This window comes from Dendrobates tinctorius, unplaced genomic scaffold (assembly GCF_039654945.1).
Source record: "Dendrobates tinctorius isolate UK_male_01 unplaced genomic scaffold, ASM3965494v1 ptg000021l, whole genome shotgun sequence".
NCBI classification, from domain to species: domain Eukaryota; kingdom Metazoa; phylum Chordata; class Amphibia; order Anura; family Dendrobatidae; genus Dendrobates; species Dendrobates tinctorius.
The window spans coordinates 34,534,633-34,552,607 of NW_027361689.1; the positions used below are offsets into that span (position 1 = coordinate 34,534,633).

Consider the following 17,975-nt stretch of genomic DNA (forward strand, 5'->3'; position numbering starts at 1 on the left):
TGGAGATGCCGGGGATTGAACCCGGGGCCTCATACATGCAAAGCATGCGCTCTACCACTGAGCTACATCCCCTGTGAAAACAGCTGCAGGCTCCTCTGTTCAGAATGAAATGACTACCGGAGCGATCCCTCTCTGCTTTCCTGGCTGTATTAATAATAATAGTACCCATAGGGCCTTTTTTTGATTTGTGCCACAAACATTATTTCATTTGCGCCTTTTAATTAACTTTACGTCAATTCGTCTTTTTTTTTATTCGGTATAATGTTCGTGGGTTCCGGTTATTCGGACATTTGAACCTAATTCAATATTGACGACTTTTCGAAATGTCGTAAAATGTTTGTGCACTAGGATCCGATTCATCATCGGCATTTACAGTATTTAAGTCACTTTTCGATCTTGTGCTATTTACTGTTATGTTTTTACCAATTTATTTATTTTTTTTTAAATGGTGCATTCAGGATATTGAGTTTTGTACAAAACCAAAAATGTTATTTGTCTTTTACCTGATTGCATCTTTTTACAGGAAAAAAAAACTTGCATGATCTGTTAAAAATGTTGCAGGCATCTCTAGCATTTGCGTCCTCTGTACCAGTCAAATATAGGTTTTTGTGCAGATAGAAAAAGTAATGTAATAAATCACTGAAAATTTAGGAATAAGCATTTATGACGATCAAATATTGGTAATTGCAAACGCAATCATAAGTATTCCCCCTGAGATTATTATAGGTGTCCCAGTGTCAGCCGCACATTTGTTAGTTTGAGAGAACTCTGGATAATAACAGTAATCTCCATAATATCACAAAACATGGAGATGCCGGGGATTGCACCCAGGGACTCATACATGCAAAGCATGCGCTCTACCACTGAGCTACATTCTCTGTACACATTAGGAGAGCACGTACCTAAATTTGATAGAACATTCACCACTGCAGCCAATCACTGAGAGCTGTGTGTGTAGATGACACGAGCTCACTGATTGACTGCAGCTTTTATTTCTCAACTATAGACAGCAACGCTTTATTCAGGCTAAAGTACACCCGTTTTTCATAAAGTTGCCAGCGTAGACACATGATACTACCATACAGAGCCCAAATAACACTACCATATAGCACCCACATCATACTAACACACAGTGCCCACATAATACTAGCCTACAACTTCTACATAATACTACTATACAGTGGCCACATAATAGTACCTCACACATCCCACATACTAAGCACCATACACAGCCAATGTAATACTACCATACAGCACCCACATAATACTACAATACAGAGCTCACATAATACTACCACACAGAGCAAACATAATACTATATAGAGCAGGGGTCTCAAACTTGGCTTGGTATATGGGCCGCATATAGAAAAAAATTTGAACTTGGGGGCCGCATTCTTTGAAGGACAAAGTTACATTTTTAGTGATACCATTTTTTATTCTATACACCTTTTGAACATTTTTGCCGTGTTTTTTTAAATTGTTTTTAGAGCTTGGATGCGGCGATAACTACAATATGAGTGCACATTTGTTATGTCCCCTTATTGTAGTTATGTCCCCATACAGGTCCCCATATTGTAGATATGTCCCCATAGCCAGGTCCCCATATTGTAGTCATGTCTCTATATCCAGGTCCCCATATTGTAGTCATGTCTCCATATCCAGGTCCCCATATTGTAGTCATGTCTCCATATCCAGGTTCTCATATTGAAACAAGGGAGGGTGAACCAAAGAAATACAATCATAAGGTCCATAGGTACTGAAAAAAATATAATAACTTTATTGATCAAATTTCACAGACAAAGGTGGACAGGATAACAGGAGGACAGATAAACAACCATGCACTGTGGAGGGCAGGTGCGACCTGCAATGTAATACAGTTAGAGGTCAAAAACATAGACCACGTTGGTATCAAATCCACTGTGGATCATGTAAAATAGTACATACTCTACATAGCCAAAAATTAGAAAGATAATATTGAGTTAGATATCAATAAAGCACACAGGATAAGTGTGTATTCAACATATTTATACAGCTGACCAAACATATAGAGTGTACTGGCCAATGTTACCTATTAATAGTACCTGGCAGAGAGTAGCAGTGGAAATAGCTGGTCAGCCTGCACACCCCGACGCACGTCTGATAAAAGACCTTCCTCAGGGAGCATGGAAGTGTCACCGATATGTGGGTTTAAAAAGGCAGAGGCCCGGAAGTCAATTAAGGCTGGAAGCCAGCAATTGTTGACGCGTCGTCACCCAGCAGCCAAACCAGAAACACATGAGGCCCCACGTGATCTGGCACCGGGTGCATCGCAGGCACAGAAGCAGATAGGGGATGGCGGCAGTAAGGAGGTGCACGCGCACTAGTATGCAACAGACGGAGGACCATATAAAGTGCTGGCAAAACCGGGGTACATACAAAAAAAAAAGAATATACATATCAGCAGCAAACTAGTGCATAAATATATATAAGGGCTGTCAATCAGCCATCAGAATTCACAATATCACAAAAAGTTAATATAATAATACAAAATGATATAAATGCAAAAATTAATAGAGCACAAGGCTGCCAATCAGCCATCAGATGATTAGATCCAAACATGATAGAAATTTATATAGGAAGCAACAATACATAATATCAAATACAATTACAGATGGGAGAGATACTGCTAAATCACCATATACAGTTAATATTTGGTAGATAAATCCTAATTAAAATGTACAATGCAATGGATCAACCACGAAGGAAAAAGACAAAAATATTATAGCAGCTATTACTGGTTATATTGAATATATAGATGTCCATACTTGTATATAACATATAAGCACTTGCAGATGATATCAGGATGGATATTGTATATAGAATATATGGAAAGGACACAAAAATGCCTTGATACACAATAAATATTCTATATTCAAGCATTACCGAAAATCAGTGTATACAGTGCAGTCAGTCAACCCCCAAACATGTTACAGTATATATTATTATATTATCATGAAAAAAAAATGTTAAAAAAGTTTTTTACATTTTTACGGAGGCGACCTGAATACACAATATCCACCCAAAGAGTTATTAGATACCTCATCAAAATAGTCAATATACGGGACAGAAGAAGACCATATATATATATATATATACAGCTCTGGCAGAAATTAAGAGACCACTGCACAGTTTTATAAAAATCAGCTTCTCTACATGTCTGACAGCCATTCCATTCCATTCCAGTTGAATTACAACCAGAGTACACCTCATTCTACTTAATGTGCCTCTGATTAGGTGATCACCGGAACCAAATCTTATTTAATGAAGGAAAGTATAAAAAAAACCCTGCTGTGGTGGTCACAATCCTCTTGCAATACGACAAGCTGGATGGCAAAACAAGTGCTAGTAATATCCCAAAGGTAATAGGAATTAAAAAATAACTTATAACCATGGCAAAGGAGTTGAAAAGTCTTCAGTGAGGAAAAGAAGGGCTCAATTCTGGCTTTACTAACTGAGGGATACAGAGAGCGTCATGTTGCCTTAAAATTTCTAAGACAGCAGTCCATTACAACAAGGTCAAGCAGCACACATTGGGGACAACAAAGCTACAGACCGGCAGAGGGCGATAATGACTCCCCACTGACCGGGATGACCGTCATCTCATTCGAATATCACTTGGCAACTGCAGGATGACATCAAGTGACCTACAAAAGGAATGGCAAATGGCAGCTGGGGTGAAGTGCACTGCAAGAACAGTTCATAACAAGCTCCTAGAGGCAGGGCTCAAGTCATGTAAAGGTAGAAAAAAACTTTCATCAATGAGAAGCAAAGGAGAGCCAGGCTGAAGTTTGCCAAAGACCATAAGGATTGGACCATAGAGGACTGGAGTAAGGTAATCTTCTCTGATGAGTCTGATTTTCAGCTTTGCCCAACATTTGGTCGTCTAATGGTTCGACAGAGATCTGGAGAGGCGTACAAGCCACAGTGTCTTGCACCCACTGTGAAGTATGGTGGAGGATCGGTGATGATCTGGGGATGCTTCAGCAAGGCTGGAATTGGGCAGATTAATCTTTGCAAAGGACGTATGAATCAAGCCGCATACAAGGTTATCCTGGAAAACCAGTAGATTTCTTCTGCTCAGGCAATGTTCCCAAACTCTGAGGACTGGTATTTCCAGCAGGACAATGCATAATGTCACACAGCTAGATCAATCAATGTGTGGATGAAGGACCACCACATCAAATCCCTGTCATGGGAAGCCCAATCTCCAGACCTGAACCCCATTGAAGGAAGATGGATAGTCACAAGCCATCAAACAAAGAACTGCTTACATTTTTGTACCAGGAATGATATAAGGTCACCCAAAAGCAGTGTGAAAGACTGGTGGAAAGCAGCCAAGACGCATGAAAGCTAAAAATCATGGTTATTCCACAAAATATTGATTTCTGAACTCTTCCTGAGTTAAAAGTGAGTAAAGACAAAACACGGAAAATCCCATTGTAGGATTTTTAAATAATTAATTTGCATTCTATTGCATGAAATATTTAAAATATAGGAGAAGGAGGTGATTTTATTTTTTGCATTCTTTACATCTTTTTTAAAGTAGAGTGAAAAATAGAATCCAGTCATCCTCCTGGTTGTCAAAGGGTGGCGCGCTCCGGATAATTCGGGGTGGCGGCTTGGCTGAGCTTCTGTTCCTGCAAATCTGGGGACTTCGGAAGTTTTTTATAAGTGAAGAAAAAAATCCGGGGCCTCATACATGCAAAGCATACGCTGTACCACTGAGCTACATCCCCCATATAGGTGCCTCAGCCCCATGCATAAGCCATAGATGCATCTACTGCATGTAAACGACCATTACACAAAGAAATGGGAGCAGCACTTACAGGCTTTTTGCTGTCCAGCTTGTAAGTGCTGCTCTGATCCTGTGATCTTCCAGTGCTGCAGAGTCAAAACTGCCTCTGTCTGCAGCATTATAAAGAGCTGAGAAAAAAATTGTCAGGAGTGCACGACCCCCTGACAACCAGGAGGCCGAGGAGCGGTGTGCTCCTGAAGATCGGGATCTTGGTACAAATCCTCTAACCCCTTTACCCCCAAGGGTGGTTTGCACGTTCATGACCAGGCCAATTTTTACAATTCTGACCACTGTCCCTTTATGAGGTAATAACTCTGGAACGCTTACATGGATCCCGGTAACTCAGACACTGTTTTCTCGTGACATATTGTACTTCATGTTAGTGGTAAAATTTCACTGATATAACTTGCGTTTATTTGTGAAAAAAATGGAAATTTGGTGAAAATTTTGAAAATTTTGCAATTTTCCAACTTTGAATTTTTATGCCCTTAAATCACAGAGATACAGCACCCAAAAAAACTTAATAAATAACATTTCACATATGTTTACTTTACATCAGCACAATTTTGGAACCAAAATTTTTTTTTGTTAGGAAGTTATAAGGGTTAAAAGTTGACCAGCGATTTCTCATTTTTGCAACACCATTATATTTTTAGGGACCACATCACATTTGAAGTCACTTTGAGGGGTCTATATGATAGAAAATACCCAAAAGTGACATCATTCTAAAAACTGCACCCCTTAGGGTGCTCAAAACCACATTCAAAAAGTTTATTAACCCTTCAGGTGCGTCACAGGAATTTTTTGAATGTTTAAAAAAAATGAACATTTAACTTTTTTCACAAAAAAATTACTTCAGGTCCAATTTTTTTTATTTTACCAAGGGTGACAGGAGAAATTGGACTGCAAAAGTTATTGTGCAATTTGTCCTGAGTACGCCGATACCTGATATGTGGGGGGAACCACTGTTTCGGCGCATGGCAGAGCTCAGAAGGGAAGGAACGCCGTTTGACTTTTTCAATGCAAAATTGGCTGGAATTCAGATCGGACTCCATGTCGCGTTTGGAAAGCCCCTGATGTGCCAAAACAGTGGAAACTCCTCACAAATAACACCATTTTGGAAACTAGCCCCCTAAGGAACTTATCTAGATGTGTGGTGAGAACTTTGAACCCCCAGGGCTTCACAGAAGTTTATAATGTACAGCCGTAAAATTAAAAAATCACATTTTTTCCACAAAAATGATCTTTTCACCCCCAATTTTTTATTTTCCCAAGGGTAACAGGACCCAAAAAGTTATTGTGCAATTTGTCCTGCATATGCTGATACCCCACATGTGGGGGTAAACCACTATTTGGGCGCATGGCAGAGCTCGGAAGGGAAGAAGCGCCATTTGACTTTTTGGCTGGAATTGGGATAGGACTCCATGCCGCGTTTGGAAAGCCCCTGATGTGCCTAAACAGTGGAAACCCCCCCACAAATGACACCATTTTGGAAACTAGACCCCCCAGGGAAATTATCGAGATGTGTGGTGAGCACTTTGAACCCCGAAGGGCTTCACAGAAGTTTATAACGCCCGGGCATGAAAATAAAAAAATATTTTTTCCACATCTTTTAATCCCCAATTTTTTTATTTTCCCAAGGGTAACAGGAGAAATTGAACCCCAAAAGTTGTTGTCCAATTTGTCCTGAGTACACTGATACCCCATATATGGGAGAAAACTACTGTATGGGCACACGTCGGGGCTTGGAAGGGAAGTAGTGACTTTTGGAATGCAGATTTTGATGGAATGGTCTGCGGGTGTCATGTCGCGTTTGGAGAGCCTCTGATGTGCCTAAACTGTTGATACTCCCCACAAGTGACCCCATTTTAGAAGCTAGACCCCCCAAGGAACTTATCTAGATGTGTGGTGAGCACTTTGAACCCCCAAGTGCTTCAAAGAAGTTTATAAGGCCCGGGCGTGAAAATAAAAAAATCATATTTTTTTTCCACAAAAAAACTCACCCCTAACCCTAATCTCAGCCCTAACCCTACCCCTCATGGGAAAATGGAAATAAATACATTTTTTAAATTTTATTATTTTTCCCTAACTAAGGGGGTGATAACGGGGGGGTTTGATTTACTATTTATGGCGGTTTTTATGTTTGGCAGCTGTCACACGCTAAAAGACGCTTTTTATTGTAAACATAGTTTTTGCATCACCACATTTTGAGAGCTATAATTTTTCCATATTTTGACCCACAGAGTCATGTGAGGTCTTATTTTTTGCGGGACGAGTTGACGTTTTTATTGGTACCATTTTCGGGCACGTGACTTTTTTGATTGCTTTTTATTCTGATTTTTGGGATGCAGAATGAACAAAAACCAGCATTTCATGAATTTCTTTTTGGGTGGTGCGTTTACACCATTCCACGTGTGGTAAAATTGATAAAGCAGTTTTATTCTTCGGGTCAGTATGGTTACAGCGATACCTCATTTATGTCAGGGTTTTTTGGGCGCTTTTATGCAATAAAAACAATTTTATATAAAAAATAATTATTTTTGCATCGCTTTATTCTGCGAGCTATTATAACTTTTTAATTTTTCCGCTGGTGATGTTGTGTGGCGGCTCGTTATTTTGCGGGACAAGATGACGTTTTCAGCAGTACCATGGTTATTTATATCCGTCTTTTTAATCGCGTGTTATTGCACATTTTGTTCGGCGGTATGATGATAAAGCATTGTTTTTTGCTTCGTTTTTTATTTTTATTTTTTAAGGGGTTCGCTAAAGGGGTTAACTAGTGGGACAGTTTTATAAGGCAGGTTGTTATGGACGCGGTGATACCAAATATGTGTACTTTTATTGATTTTTTTTATTTCCAAAAAATGAATTTATTAGGGAATATTTTTTTTTTTATTTATTTGGCGATTTTTTATAAATTATTTTTACACTTTTTTTTTTTTTTACTTTATCACATTGTCCCAGGGGGGGCCATCACTGTCATGTGTCAGATCACTGATCTGACATATCACAGATCGCTGTGTCAGATCATCGATCTGACACAGGCGCTGCAGCAGGCTTCCTCGTGCCTGCTCTCTGCAGGCACTGAGGAAACCGCCTCCCTGCAGGCTCCCGAAGGCCCCACGGCCATATTGGATCCGGGGACCTGCAAGGAAGGAGGCCCCCACAGCAGCGCTGCACATCGCGCTGCTCTGGGGGTTTCAGGGAAGCAGGTGGGAGCCCCCTCCCTGCCGATGCTTCTCTAACCCCTGGTACACTGCGATCATGTTTGATCGCAGTGTGCAGGGGTTAACATGCAGGGGGCGGTCAGTGACCACCCCTGACACATAGTGCCGGGTGTCAGCTGTGATAATCAGCTGACACCTGGCCGTGATCAGCGGCGCCCCCCCTGGAGCGCCGTTGATCACGATGACATACTATCCCGTCCTTGGTCATAGGGGTCCGGGTACCATGGACGGGATAGTATGTCTGATGTCAGAAAGTTAAGCTATTGTTATTTTTTCCTGCATTTACCGTGTGGGATAGATCACATAATTTTTCAATATTTTGGGCTTTTATGGAAAAGGTAAATCTTATTATCGATGAATTCTTTCGATTTTCTTATACTTAAAGGGATTTGTTCCCACTGTACATTGCTGTAGAGCGCCCCGATGGTGCCCGATACAAGAAGAAAGATTATTTACCTACGGGATCAGGAGAGATGTCGCCTTTCAGCCGCCGCTGATTGTCTGCAGCCCATCAGGGGACATAAGCACCGTCACTAGACTGTCAGGGGGCGCAGCGCTCAGAGATGTTCCCATCCGGGAGGTGTTGTACACTTTCTTCCTAATTGATTGAGATAATCGAAGAGTGTCGTCCATTAGTGAACAATCCCTTTAAAATATGGAAAAAAGAGAATTGTATTTTTTTTAAATTTGCTTAAAAAAAGATGCAAAAATGGCAAAAATAGAATCCTCTCCTCTTCCCATATTGTACATATAAACAAATAATAAAGAATTAAAGTAGTTTTGCTTCGTCCCTAATAGTCCGGACTGTTGGAATATGATGTCATTTATGCTGCAGAATTATGAAAAAAGAAAAACGAATTGTGAGAAGATCTATGATGGTAGATTCAGAGTCAAATTCTCGTCATGGATCGTTCTCAGAATTGAGATCACACATCAGACAGTGTGTGCAGGGGATGTAGCTCAGTGGTAGAGCGCATGCTTTGCATGTATGAGGCCCCGGGTTCAATCCCTGGCATCTCCAGCTTTTATGTCACATAACAAGAGAACTTCCAAAATATTCCGAAATCTGATAAATGTGCGGAAATTCACCAGTCTTCTGTCTGCATGTAACACGGACCGGACTCAGCGCTAAATATCAGACAGATTTGCTTTTGTTGAGGATTCTATGTAGAATAACTGTCGGACACCAGGGGGCGCTGTAACCAGCACTATACATGTACAGACCGACATAGCTAGAGACTACAGAGGAGCAGATTGTGTTTGCAGACCCCTGGTCCAGTTACTCTGAGGCTGTGAAATGATAGCCCCCCGAACCTCCCCCTACCTGCCGCTGCTCCCAGATTTGTAGGCTCCGCACATTTCCAAAGATGCATATCTAATGCTGGCAGGTGGAAGGAGGTTCGCATAGTATCAGTATTATGCAGGCACTGAATGGTAGTATTATGTGTGCACTGTATGGTAGTATTATGTGGGCTCTGTATGGTAGTATTATGTGAGTGCTGTATGGTAATATTATGTGTGCTCTGTATGGTAGTATTATGGAGCTGGGTGCTGTATGTAGTATTATTTGAGCGCTTTATGCTAGTTTTATGTGGGCTCTGTATGGTTGTATTATGTGGGCTCTGTATGGTAGTATTATGTGGGCTCTATATGGTAGTATTATGTGGGCTCTGTATGGTAATATTATGTGGGTGCTGTATGGTAGTATTATGTGGGCTCTGTTTGGTAATATTATGTGGGTGCTGTATGGTATTATTATGTGGGCTCTGTATGGTAGTATTATGTGTGCTCTGTATGGTAGTGTTATGGAGCTGGGTGCTGTATGTAGTATTATGTGGGCTCTGTATGGTAGTTTTATGTGGGCTCTGTATGGTTGTATTATGTGGGATCTGTATGGTAGTATTATGTGGGCTCTGTATGGTAATATTATGTGGGTGCTGTATGGTAGTATTATGTGGGTGCTGTATGGTAGTATTATGTGGGCTCTGTATGGTTGTATCATGTGGGCTCTGTATGGTAATATTATGTGGGTGCTGTATGGTAGTATTATGTGGGCTCTGTATGGTAATATTATGAGGGCTCTGTATGGTAATATTATGTGAGTGCTGTAAGGTAATATTATGTGGGCTCTATATAGTAGTGTTATCTGTGCTCTGTATGGTAGTATGGGGCTGGGTGCTGTATGTAGTATTATTTGTGCGCTTTATGCTAGTATTATGTGGGCTCTGTATGGTTGTATTATGTGGGCTCTGCATGGTTGTATTATGTGGGCTCTGTATGGTACTATTACGTGGGCTCTATTTGGTAGTATTATGCTAGCACTTTGTAGCAGTATTTGTTATGAACTGAACTTAACCCATTATATTGTGGACATTTATAAACAGTCCTACCTATAATTGCTCCAACACCACAGTGCTATACCATACTGTCTGTATAAGGCTATGTGCACACGGTGCGGATCCTCCTGCAGATTTTTCCGTGCGGATTTTAGTAAATCCGCAGTTTAATGACCTGGATTTTTACTGCGGATTTCTTCCTTTTTTTTTTGCGGTTTTACTGCCGTTTTTATGCGGTTTTACACTGCGGTTTTCCACCTGTGGATTTGTAGAATGGAGCAGGTGGAAAACTGCAGCAAAACCGCACAAAAGAAGTGACATGCTGCTTTTTATTTCCGCACAAAAACCGGGCGGAGAAATCCGCAGCATGTGCACAGCGGATTTTTTTACATAGGCTATAATGGTACTGTACATCACCTGCAGTACTGCAGCGGCGAATCCGCAGTAGGAACCGCACCGTGTGCACAGACCCTAATGTTTCCACTCCAGGACCTGTCTCCTATAAAACTTATATTTTAAGATTCATCAGTTTTTGACCCACATTCTTTTGCTGTTGTAGTTTATAAGCCTGTAGCTTCCAGCTCCACCATTTTTTGAAAGGGAGTGCAGCTTATCTTGGAGTTGGTGAAGCTGAGCGCATTTGAAAAATTCATCATAATTTAGAGCATAAAAGTCATTACTGCTGCAGCCAATCAGTGAGCTCAGCGGCTCGTGCTGTCTACCCAGGTAGCGCTCATGCAGTTGTAGGGGATGTACCTCAGTGGTAGAGCGCATGCTTTGCATGTATGAGGCCCTGGGTTCAATCCCCGGCATAAAGAACCTTATAACATCCAAATTCAGAAATCTGAAAAAATGTGAGTAACATTCCCTGGTCATCTGTCTGGATGTAGCACAAGGATCAGACTCACTACTAAGTATCAGAACAACTAATTTTTAAGAATTATGTGTCAGACACTAGGGGCCGGTGTAATCAGAACATAGCGGATGAAAAATTATATACTTTCAAAGTATAAAAATGATTTTGTGATTTTTTTTCTCTAACACTCGAAAAAAAAAATTTTTTCACAATTCTCACAGGGATAAACATGCGATCCTGTGATTGCACTGATAATGCACAGTACTACTTATGTACTGCTGTGCACTAACCTGTCAGTGTTTAGCTGCAGCCTATCGGGGATCTGATAGAATAATGTATAGGGCAAGAACAGAGGTCAAAGTTAGGACTTTGGTTACCGTAAGAATCCAAGCGGGGGGGTGCTGACGGAGGGAGCGACCTTCAGCTGTCGAGCTCCTTAGATACCTCAATCACTATTGATAACAGCATCTGAGGAGTTAAAGTGCTGGGATCGGAGATAGGTCTGGTCCCAGCACACACAGAAGGAGATCACCTGTGTATAACCACTGACTCTTGCTGCAGATGGTCACAACTTTTGTGCCCGTGCCATCCCCCCAAAAATAAGATTTTTGAAAAAGGATTCCCGGTGCACAACCTCAGCGTAAAATATGACCGTGCCATTATTAGCCTACAGGCTGCTTATATTAGTTGGATCTGGAGTTCTCTTTGCCTATTTATCATGAGATCTCAATAAAAGATTCACTAAATCATAAAATTCTCTCTGCGTTCAGCCACCACTAGAGGGAGCTCCTAGCAAGTGATAACAGCTCCCACTGAACCCTGTGATAAATCAGTGAGCTCCCTCTAGTGGTGAGAGAATTGTGCAAAAGTGCTCAGAGAGGGGTTTCTGGGAATTAAAATTATTCCAAAAATCTCCAAATCAGAAATTTTTTTGTATGTTTTAAAATGTAGAAGGAAATCTGGATGAAGTGCCGCTGTGTTATGCAGATTAACACCCACCTGTCATGGTCGGAGATCTACCAATAAGATGCTACAGTCAGTAGGGATTGCAGCATTTTGGTGTTACAGAGTTGGGGTCCTCTTTCGTCCCACTGAACCCACAGCAGAGCAATTGTGGGGTGCTGAGCAGCTGTTAAGGAAGCTGCAGGTCTTATAAAGTCCACAAGAGGGCCTAAAATCTCTTCACACTGATTTGTAAAGACTTTTATCAATGGCAGCTGTTATAACCTGATATCATAAAACATCTGTTAGATTCACAGAACTCTTGCCTATAGTAGTATTTAAAAAATTAAAATGACAAAGGGAAAGTTAGGAGGTGTCAGGGTAATCAATATGATAAAATATAAAATGGAAAATTGTGGAGTGAATAAAAGATAATAACCCTGCGACCAAGAAGCCGGACTGAAGTAGTGACCACATAATTTTTCAATATTTTGGGCTTTTATGGAAAAGGTAAATCTTATTATCGATGAATTCTTTCGATTTTCTTATACTTAAAGGGATTGGTTCCCACTGTACATTGCTGTAGAGCGCCCCGATGGTGCCCGATACAAGAAGAAAGGTAACTTACCTACGGGATCAGGAGAGATGTCGCCTTTCAGCCGCCGCTGATTGTCTGCAGCCCATCAGGGGACATAAGCACCGCTACGAGACCATCAGGGGGCGCAGCGCTCAGAGATGTTCCCATCCGGGAGATGGGAATTAAAGTAGTTTTGCTTCGTCCCTAATGGTCCAGACTGTTGGAATATGATGTCATTTATGCTGCAGAATTATGAAAAAAGAAAAACGAATTGTGAGAAGCTCTATGATGGTAGATTCAGAGTCAGATTCTCGTCATGGATCGTTCTCAGAATTGAGATCACACATCAGACAATGTGTGCAGGGGATGTAGCTCAGTGGTAGAGCGCATGCTTTGCATGTATGAGGCCACGGGTTCAATCCCCGGCATCTCCAGCTTTTGTGTCAAATAACAAGAAAACTTACAAAATATTCAAAAATCTGATAAATGTCTTCTGTCTGGATGTAACACGAAGACCGGACTCAGCACTAAATATCAGACAGATTTGCTTTTGTTGAGAATTCTATAACTGTCAGACACCAGGGGGCGCTGTAACCAGCACTATACATGTACAGACCGACATCGCTATAGACTACAGAGGAGCAGATTGTATTTGTAGACAGGGCTGCCACTAGGAATTTTGGGGCACCCTGGAGACTCCGGACAGGCTCCACCCCAGCTTCGCCTCCACCCTCGAACTGTCCACAGTCAAAAGATTGTTTAAGCCGCCGCCACGACAAGGTAGACTTTTGGCCAGTACCTACTCTACTCTAACCTATTAAACATTTGTGAAAATATCCAATACAATTTAGGTATATTTTTATTTATTTTTCAATTTTTAAAATGACCAATAATATCACATACAGGGGACAAATACCAGCGCACCATGACTAGACACCATATTACCACCACTTAGTGACCTATACTACCACATACAAGGAACAAATACCACCGCACCATGACCAGACCACATATTACCACCACAGTGACCGAATAATACCACATACAAGGAACAAATACCCCCGAAGAAGCCAACACGAAATGCGCGTTGGGGCTGCGTTCTTGTGGGTCCCTGACTGAGGCATTATGGGTAAGAGCAGAGTTTACACTATGTTTTGGATTGTGGCTCTATACTAATTTACAGTCATATGTTAAAGTTTTTAACTGATGGACTCAGTTATATTTCTGGTTTCAAATGAGGTTTATTGTACTAACAGAAAATGTGCAATCTGCATTTAAACAAAATTTGACCGGTGCAAAAGTATGGGCACCCTTATCATTTTCTTGATTTGAACACTCCTAACTACTTTTTACTGACTTCCTGAAGCACTAAGGCTGGTTTCACATTTGCGTTATTTTGCGCTTGAAAAAACGCATACGTGCGCATGCGTTTTTTCCCCTATATTTAACATGGGTGCGCATACCTGCGCGCTGGCATGCGCACGTATGCGATTTTCATGCGCTGCGTTTTTTTGGGGTGTGCGTTTGTATTTCACAGACGCTACATGTTGCATTTTTTGGTCCTGGAAAAAAACGCATGCGCACGTATGCGCACGTTTTTCGCTAAAAATGGCCATTATAGCCTATGGATGCGCATACGTGCGCACTGGCATGCGCATGTATGCGTTTTTTTAGCGCTGCGTTTTTTTGGTGGTGTCCACTTGTTGTACTAGTTATAAACTTCTAAAGTCAAAAAAAAAAGTCTATATAAAGGAGGTGCCTGCCAAAACTCTGCCACTACTACACTGACAGATTGGAGAGCAGACAGTCACCAAGGAACACATTATCAGCGCAAGAATGTGAGTATATTACATTATATGCCTGTCCTTTTAAATTATGTATGTACTAATGATTTTTATTATTTTTACATGCAGTATGTCTTCAGAATCCGAATATTCCCCATCGCGGCAGGAATTGGCGCAAGCAGACAGTGAGGTGATTATTTTCGTTCATCTGGTAAGTATATCTGCTGCTACTCCAAATCTCTTACGTTTTTTTCAACTTTTTTAAGACATCATCCTCATCATCTTCTGCGGACGGGACTTCTGAGGGCGAAGAGCAGGAGCAGCGAAGCCAAGTCCCGGTGGTGATACGGAATGTATGTATCAAATGATTTGTAATGTTCTTTATTGTTTATCTTCTATTTTTACTCTTTTTTTATGTTTCTTTTTTTTGTAACTTTTTATTCAATTTAAATTTGATTATTCTAATGAATGTGTTTTGTCTAGGTTCCACAACGGGATGAAGACGTCTACCTGGATAATGAGCAGCTCATCAGCCTGGTCCAGGAGCGTGCGCCGTTGTGGGACAGCCGTGACCGGCTGTACAAGGACAATGTGGTGACCCGGCGGCTATGGAATGAGGTGGCCGCAGCGTTGATGGATGGCTGGGACAGCGCCACAGCATCCTCCAAAAAGGCGTTTAGTGAGTATTTCCCTGCTCTGTATTGTGCCGCAGTGACTGTTGTCCTTGACGGCACTGTTGGGTTTCGTGCTAGGTATATTCTAGCAGGAAACCCAACAGTGTCATCGGGCTCTACAGTGACTGCTTTGAGTATTGTATTGCTATATTGTGCCGCAGTGACTGTTGTCCTTGATGGCACTGTTGGGTTTCGTGCTAGGTATATTCTAGCAGGAAACCCAACAGTGTCATCGGGCTCTACAGTGACTGCTTTGAGTATTGTATTGCTATATTGTGCCGCAGTGACTGTTGTCCTTGACGGCACTGTTGGGTTTCGTGCTAGGTATATTCTAGCAGGAAACCCAACAGTGTCATCGGGCTCTACAGTGACTGCTTTGAGTATTGTATTGCTATATTGTGCCGCAGTGACTGTTGTCCTTGACGGCACTGTTGGGTTTCGTGCTAGGTATATTCTAGCAGGAAACCCAACAGTGTCATCGGGGTCTACAGTGACTGCTTTGAGTATTGTATTGCTATATTGTGCCGCAGTGACTGTTGTCCTTGACGGCACTGTTGGGTTTCGTGCTAGGTATATTCTAGCAGGAAACCCAACAGTGTCATCGGGCTCTACAGTGACTGCTTTGAGTATTTTATTGCTATATTGTGCCGCAGTGACTGTTGTCCTTGACGGCACTGTTGGGTTTCGTGCTAGGTATATTCTAGCAGGAAACCCAACAGTGTCATCGGGCTCTACAGTGACTGCTTTGAGTATTGTATTGCTATATTGTGCCGCAGTGACTGCTGTCCTTGACGGCACTGTTGGGTTTCGTGCTAGGTATATTCTAGCAGGAAACCCAACAGTGTCATCGGGCTCTACAGTGACTGCTTTGAGTATTGTATTGCTATATTGTGCCGCTGTGACTGTTGTCCTTGACGGCACTGTTTTTTTTTTCCCAACAGTGGACAAAGTCCGAACACGTTGGCGTTCGATCAAGGACCGCTTCAACAGTGATGTTCGTGCTGAGGGCCAGGTTCGCAGTGGATCTGCGTCAAGGACCAGAACTAGATACCGTCACTATCACGCGTTGCAGTTCCTAAGACCGGTCCTTGCCACGAGATCGTAAGTATTATAAATTTTGGGTTTTTATTTTTATTAATCTGTGTTTTTCTAATCCACAGCTGATGCTTCTTGTAAAGGCATGGTAGTAATGATTTTCCTTTCTTCCACAGCACCTGGAGCAGCACCCTGCAACCTGGCCCTGGAGCGGTCCTTCCTCGGACGTCCTCTGACCCGTCCCAGCCATCCGACAGCCAGGAAGCACCTTGCAGGTCAGCCACACACACAGCTGGTGACCAGGAAGCTGGGCCATCAGGTGTTCCCCTGTCCCAGGTCTCTGCCACTGGTTATGCGGGCACTACCCGCCAGCTCCAGAGGGCCTTGGACAGGAATGTCTTGCCCAAGTTTATGCATTTGAGCGAGGCCTTTAATTCCAGCCTCAAGTCGCTGTCCTACAGAGTTGAAAGCGGTTTTGCACTCATGGAACGTGGTTTTAACCACTTTGAACACCGCTTCAATTCTGTAGAACAGCGCCTTGACCGTCTGGAGGCCGACCTCAACAGACCAGCACACCATTTTTTTAGTAAGATTGAAAAGGGCATGGCGGAACACCTTAGTCCTGAGCAACAGCTGAATGTGCTGCAGGCCTGCAACAATGCTTTCTTGCAGGCTATGCAGCATAATCGGTACGGTCAGCAGTCAGTGGTGTCATTTCCACCTGTGCCACCATTGACTCGCTTCACTTCACTACCGACTTGTGCTGCATACCACTGCACGGACACCTCTATTCAAAGCCAGGACACCCACCGTTACACCACCACAAGTCTGAGTGCAGCTGGTCACTTCACCGACACCACCATGGCAAGCGCTACTCCTGTCTGGAGCACCACCGCCACTCCCATGCATGCGTGGAGCTCAGCCACCACTAGGCAAACATGGAACAGCCCTGCCACTACAACAACATGTAGTAGCCCTGCCACCACCATTCCGCAAACCTGGACCATCACTGCCGCCACCAGTCCTCCTGCAAGGACGAGCACTGCCAACCAAGAGCAGCAGCAGCAGCCACCTCAGCAGCAGCAGCCACCTCAGCAGCAGCCACCTCAGCAGCAGCCACCTCAGCAGCAGCAGCAGCCACCCCAGCAGACGGGGGACCTACACTCAATATTTGCCCCAAGTTCAAGGCGAAATCCATCAAGGCGGGCATTGGGCCAAAGTCGGTCCAGGCACACAAGCCTACGGCGACATGCCATTACAACAAATGTACCTGAACAGATTTCCTCTCCTCCAAGTGTTCCTAGTTTAATTCCCTTAACTGGACTACCTTCCCCCACAAGTTTTGTTGCCCCTTCCCCTCAAACACCGTCTTCAACTGCAAGTGTTGCATATTCCCTGCACACCCCCAAATTGAAACCATCTGCCCCCAAACGCTGGAAAAAATAATTTTTTGGTTTATTTTTGTGATTAAAAATAAATTTACATTTGTGGTTCACCATTACAAAGTTTCATTAATGTTGTTTGCGCCGCTCACACACACTGATGGGTAAATACATGTTAAAAACCAACCCAAGGCCTAGTATAGTCATATGTGAAATAACACGGACTAGTATAGTCATACCAAGGCCTAGTGTAATAACTCGAGTTTTACCAACTTGGATCTGGTTTCATGAAAAACAAAAAGTTGAAACTTGTCTAAAAAATAAGTTT

At 42.4% G+C, this 17,975-nt stretch overlaps 1 protein-coding gene and 3 non-coding genes across 4 annotated transcripts; 3 read left to right on the forward strand and 1 right to left on the reverse strand.

The window, feature by feature from the left end:
* On the reverse strand, positions 1–72 carry TRNAA-UGC (transfer RNA alanine (anticodon UGC)). The gene has a single exon. It is a non-coding gene; the product is annotated as a tRNA-Ala (tRNA).
* A 1,607-nt stretch (positions 73–1,679) lies between these two features.
* LOC141083752 (uncharacterized) lies at positions 1,680–17,770 on the forward strand. The gene is made up of 4 exons (XM_073568118.1): positions 1,680–1,753; positions 12,753–12,814; positions 16,172–16,331; positions 16,442–17,770. Exons 1-4 carry the CDS (start codon positions 1,680–1,682, stop codon positions 17,709–17,711), a joined length of 1,566 nt encoding a protein of 521 aa, XP_073424219.1. The 3' UTR covers positions 17,712–17,770.
* Positions 9,011–9,082, forward strand: TRNAA-UGC (transfer RNA alanine (anticodon UGC)). Its single transcript has one exon. It is a non-coding gene; the product is annotated as a tRNA-Ala (tRNA).
* Positions 13,135–13,206, forward strand: TRNAA-UGC (transfer RNA alanine (anticodon UGC)). Its single transcript has one exon. It is a non-coding gene; the product is annotated as a tRNA-Ala (tRNA).
* Positions 17,771–17,975: the final 205 nt, after the last annotated feature.

Excerpts from the sequence above, each read along its gene's own strand:
- LOC141083752 (XM_073568118.1), top strand. The coding sequence starts at position 1,680 with ATGTCTCCATATCCAGGTTCTCATATTGAAACAAGGGAGGGTGAACCA. Across the intron at positions 1,754-12,752 it reads TACAATCATAAGGTCCATAG|GGATTGGTTCCCACTGTACA; the intron begins GTACTGAAAAAA and ends TTATACTTAAAG. Across the intron at positions 12,815-16,171 it reads TGCCCGATACAAGAAGAAAG|TGGACAAAGTCCGAACACGT; the intron begins GTAACTTACCTA and ends TTTTCCCAACAG.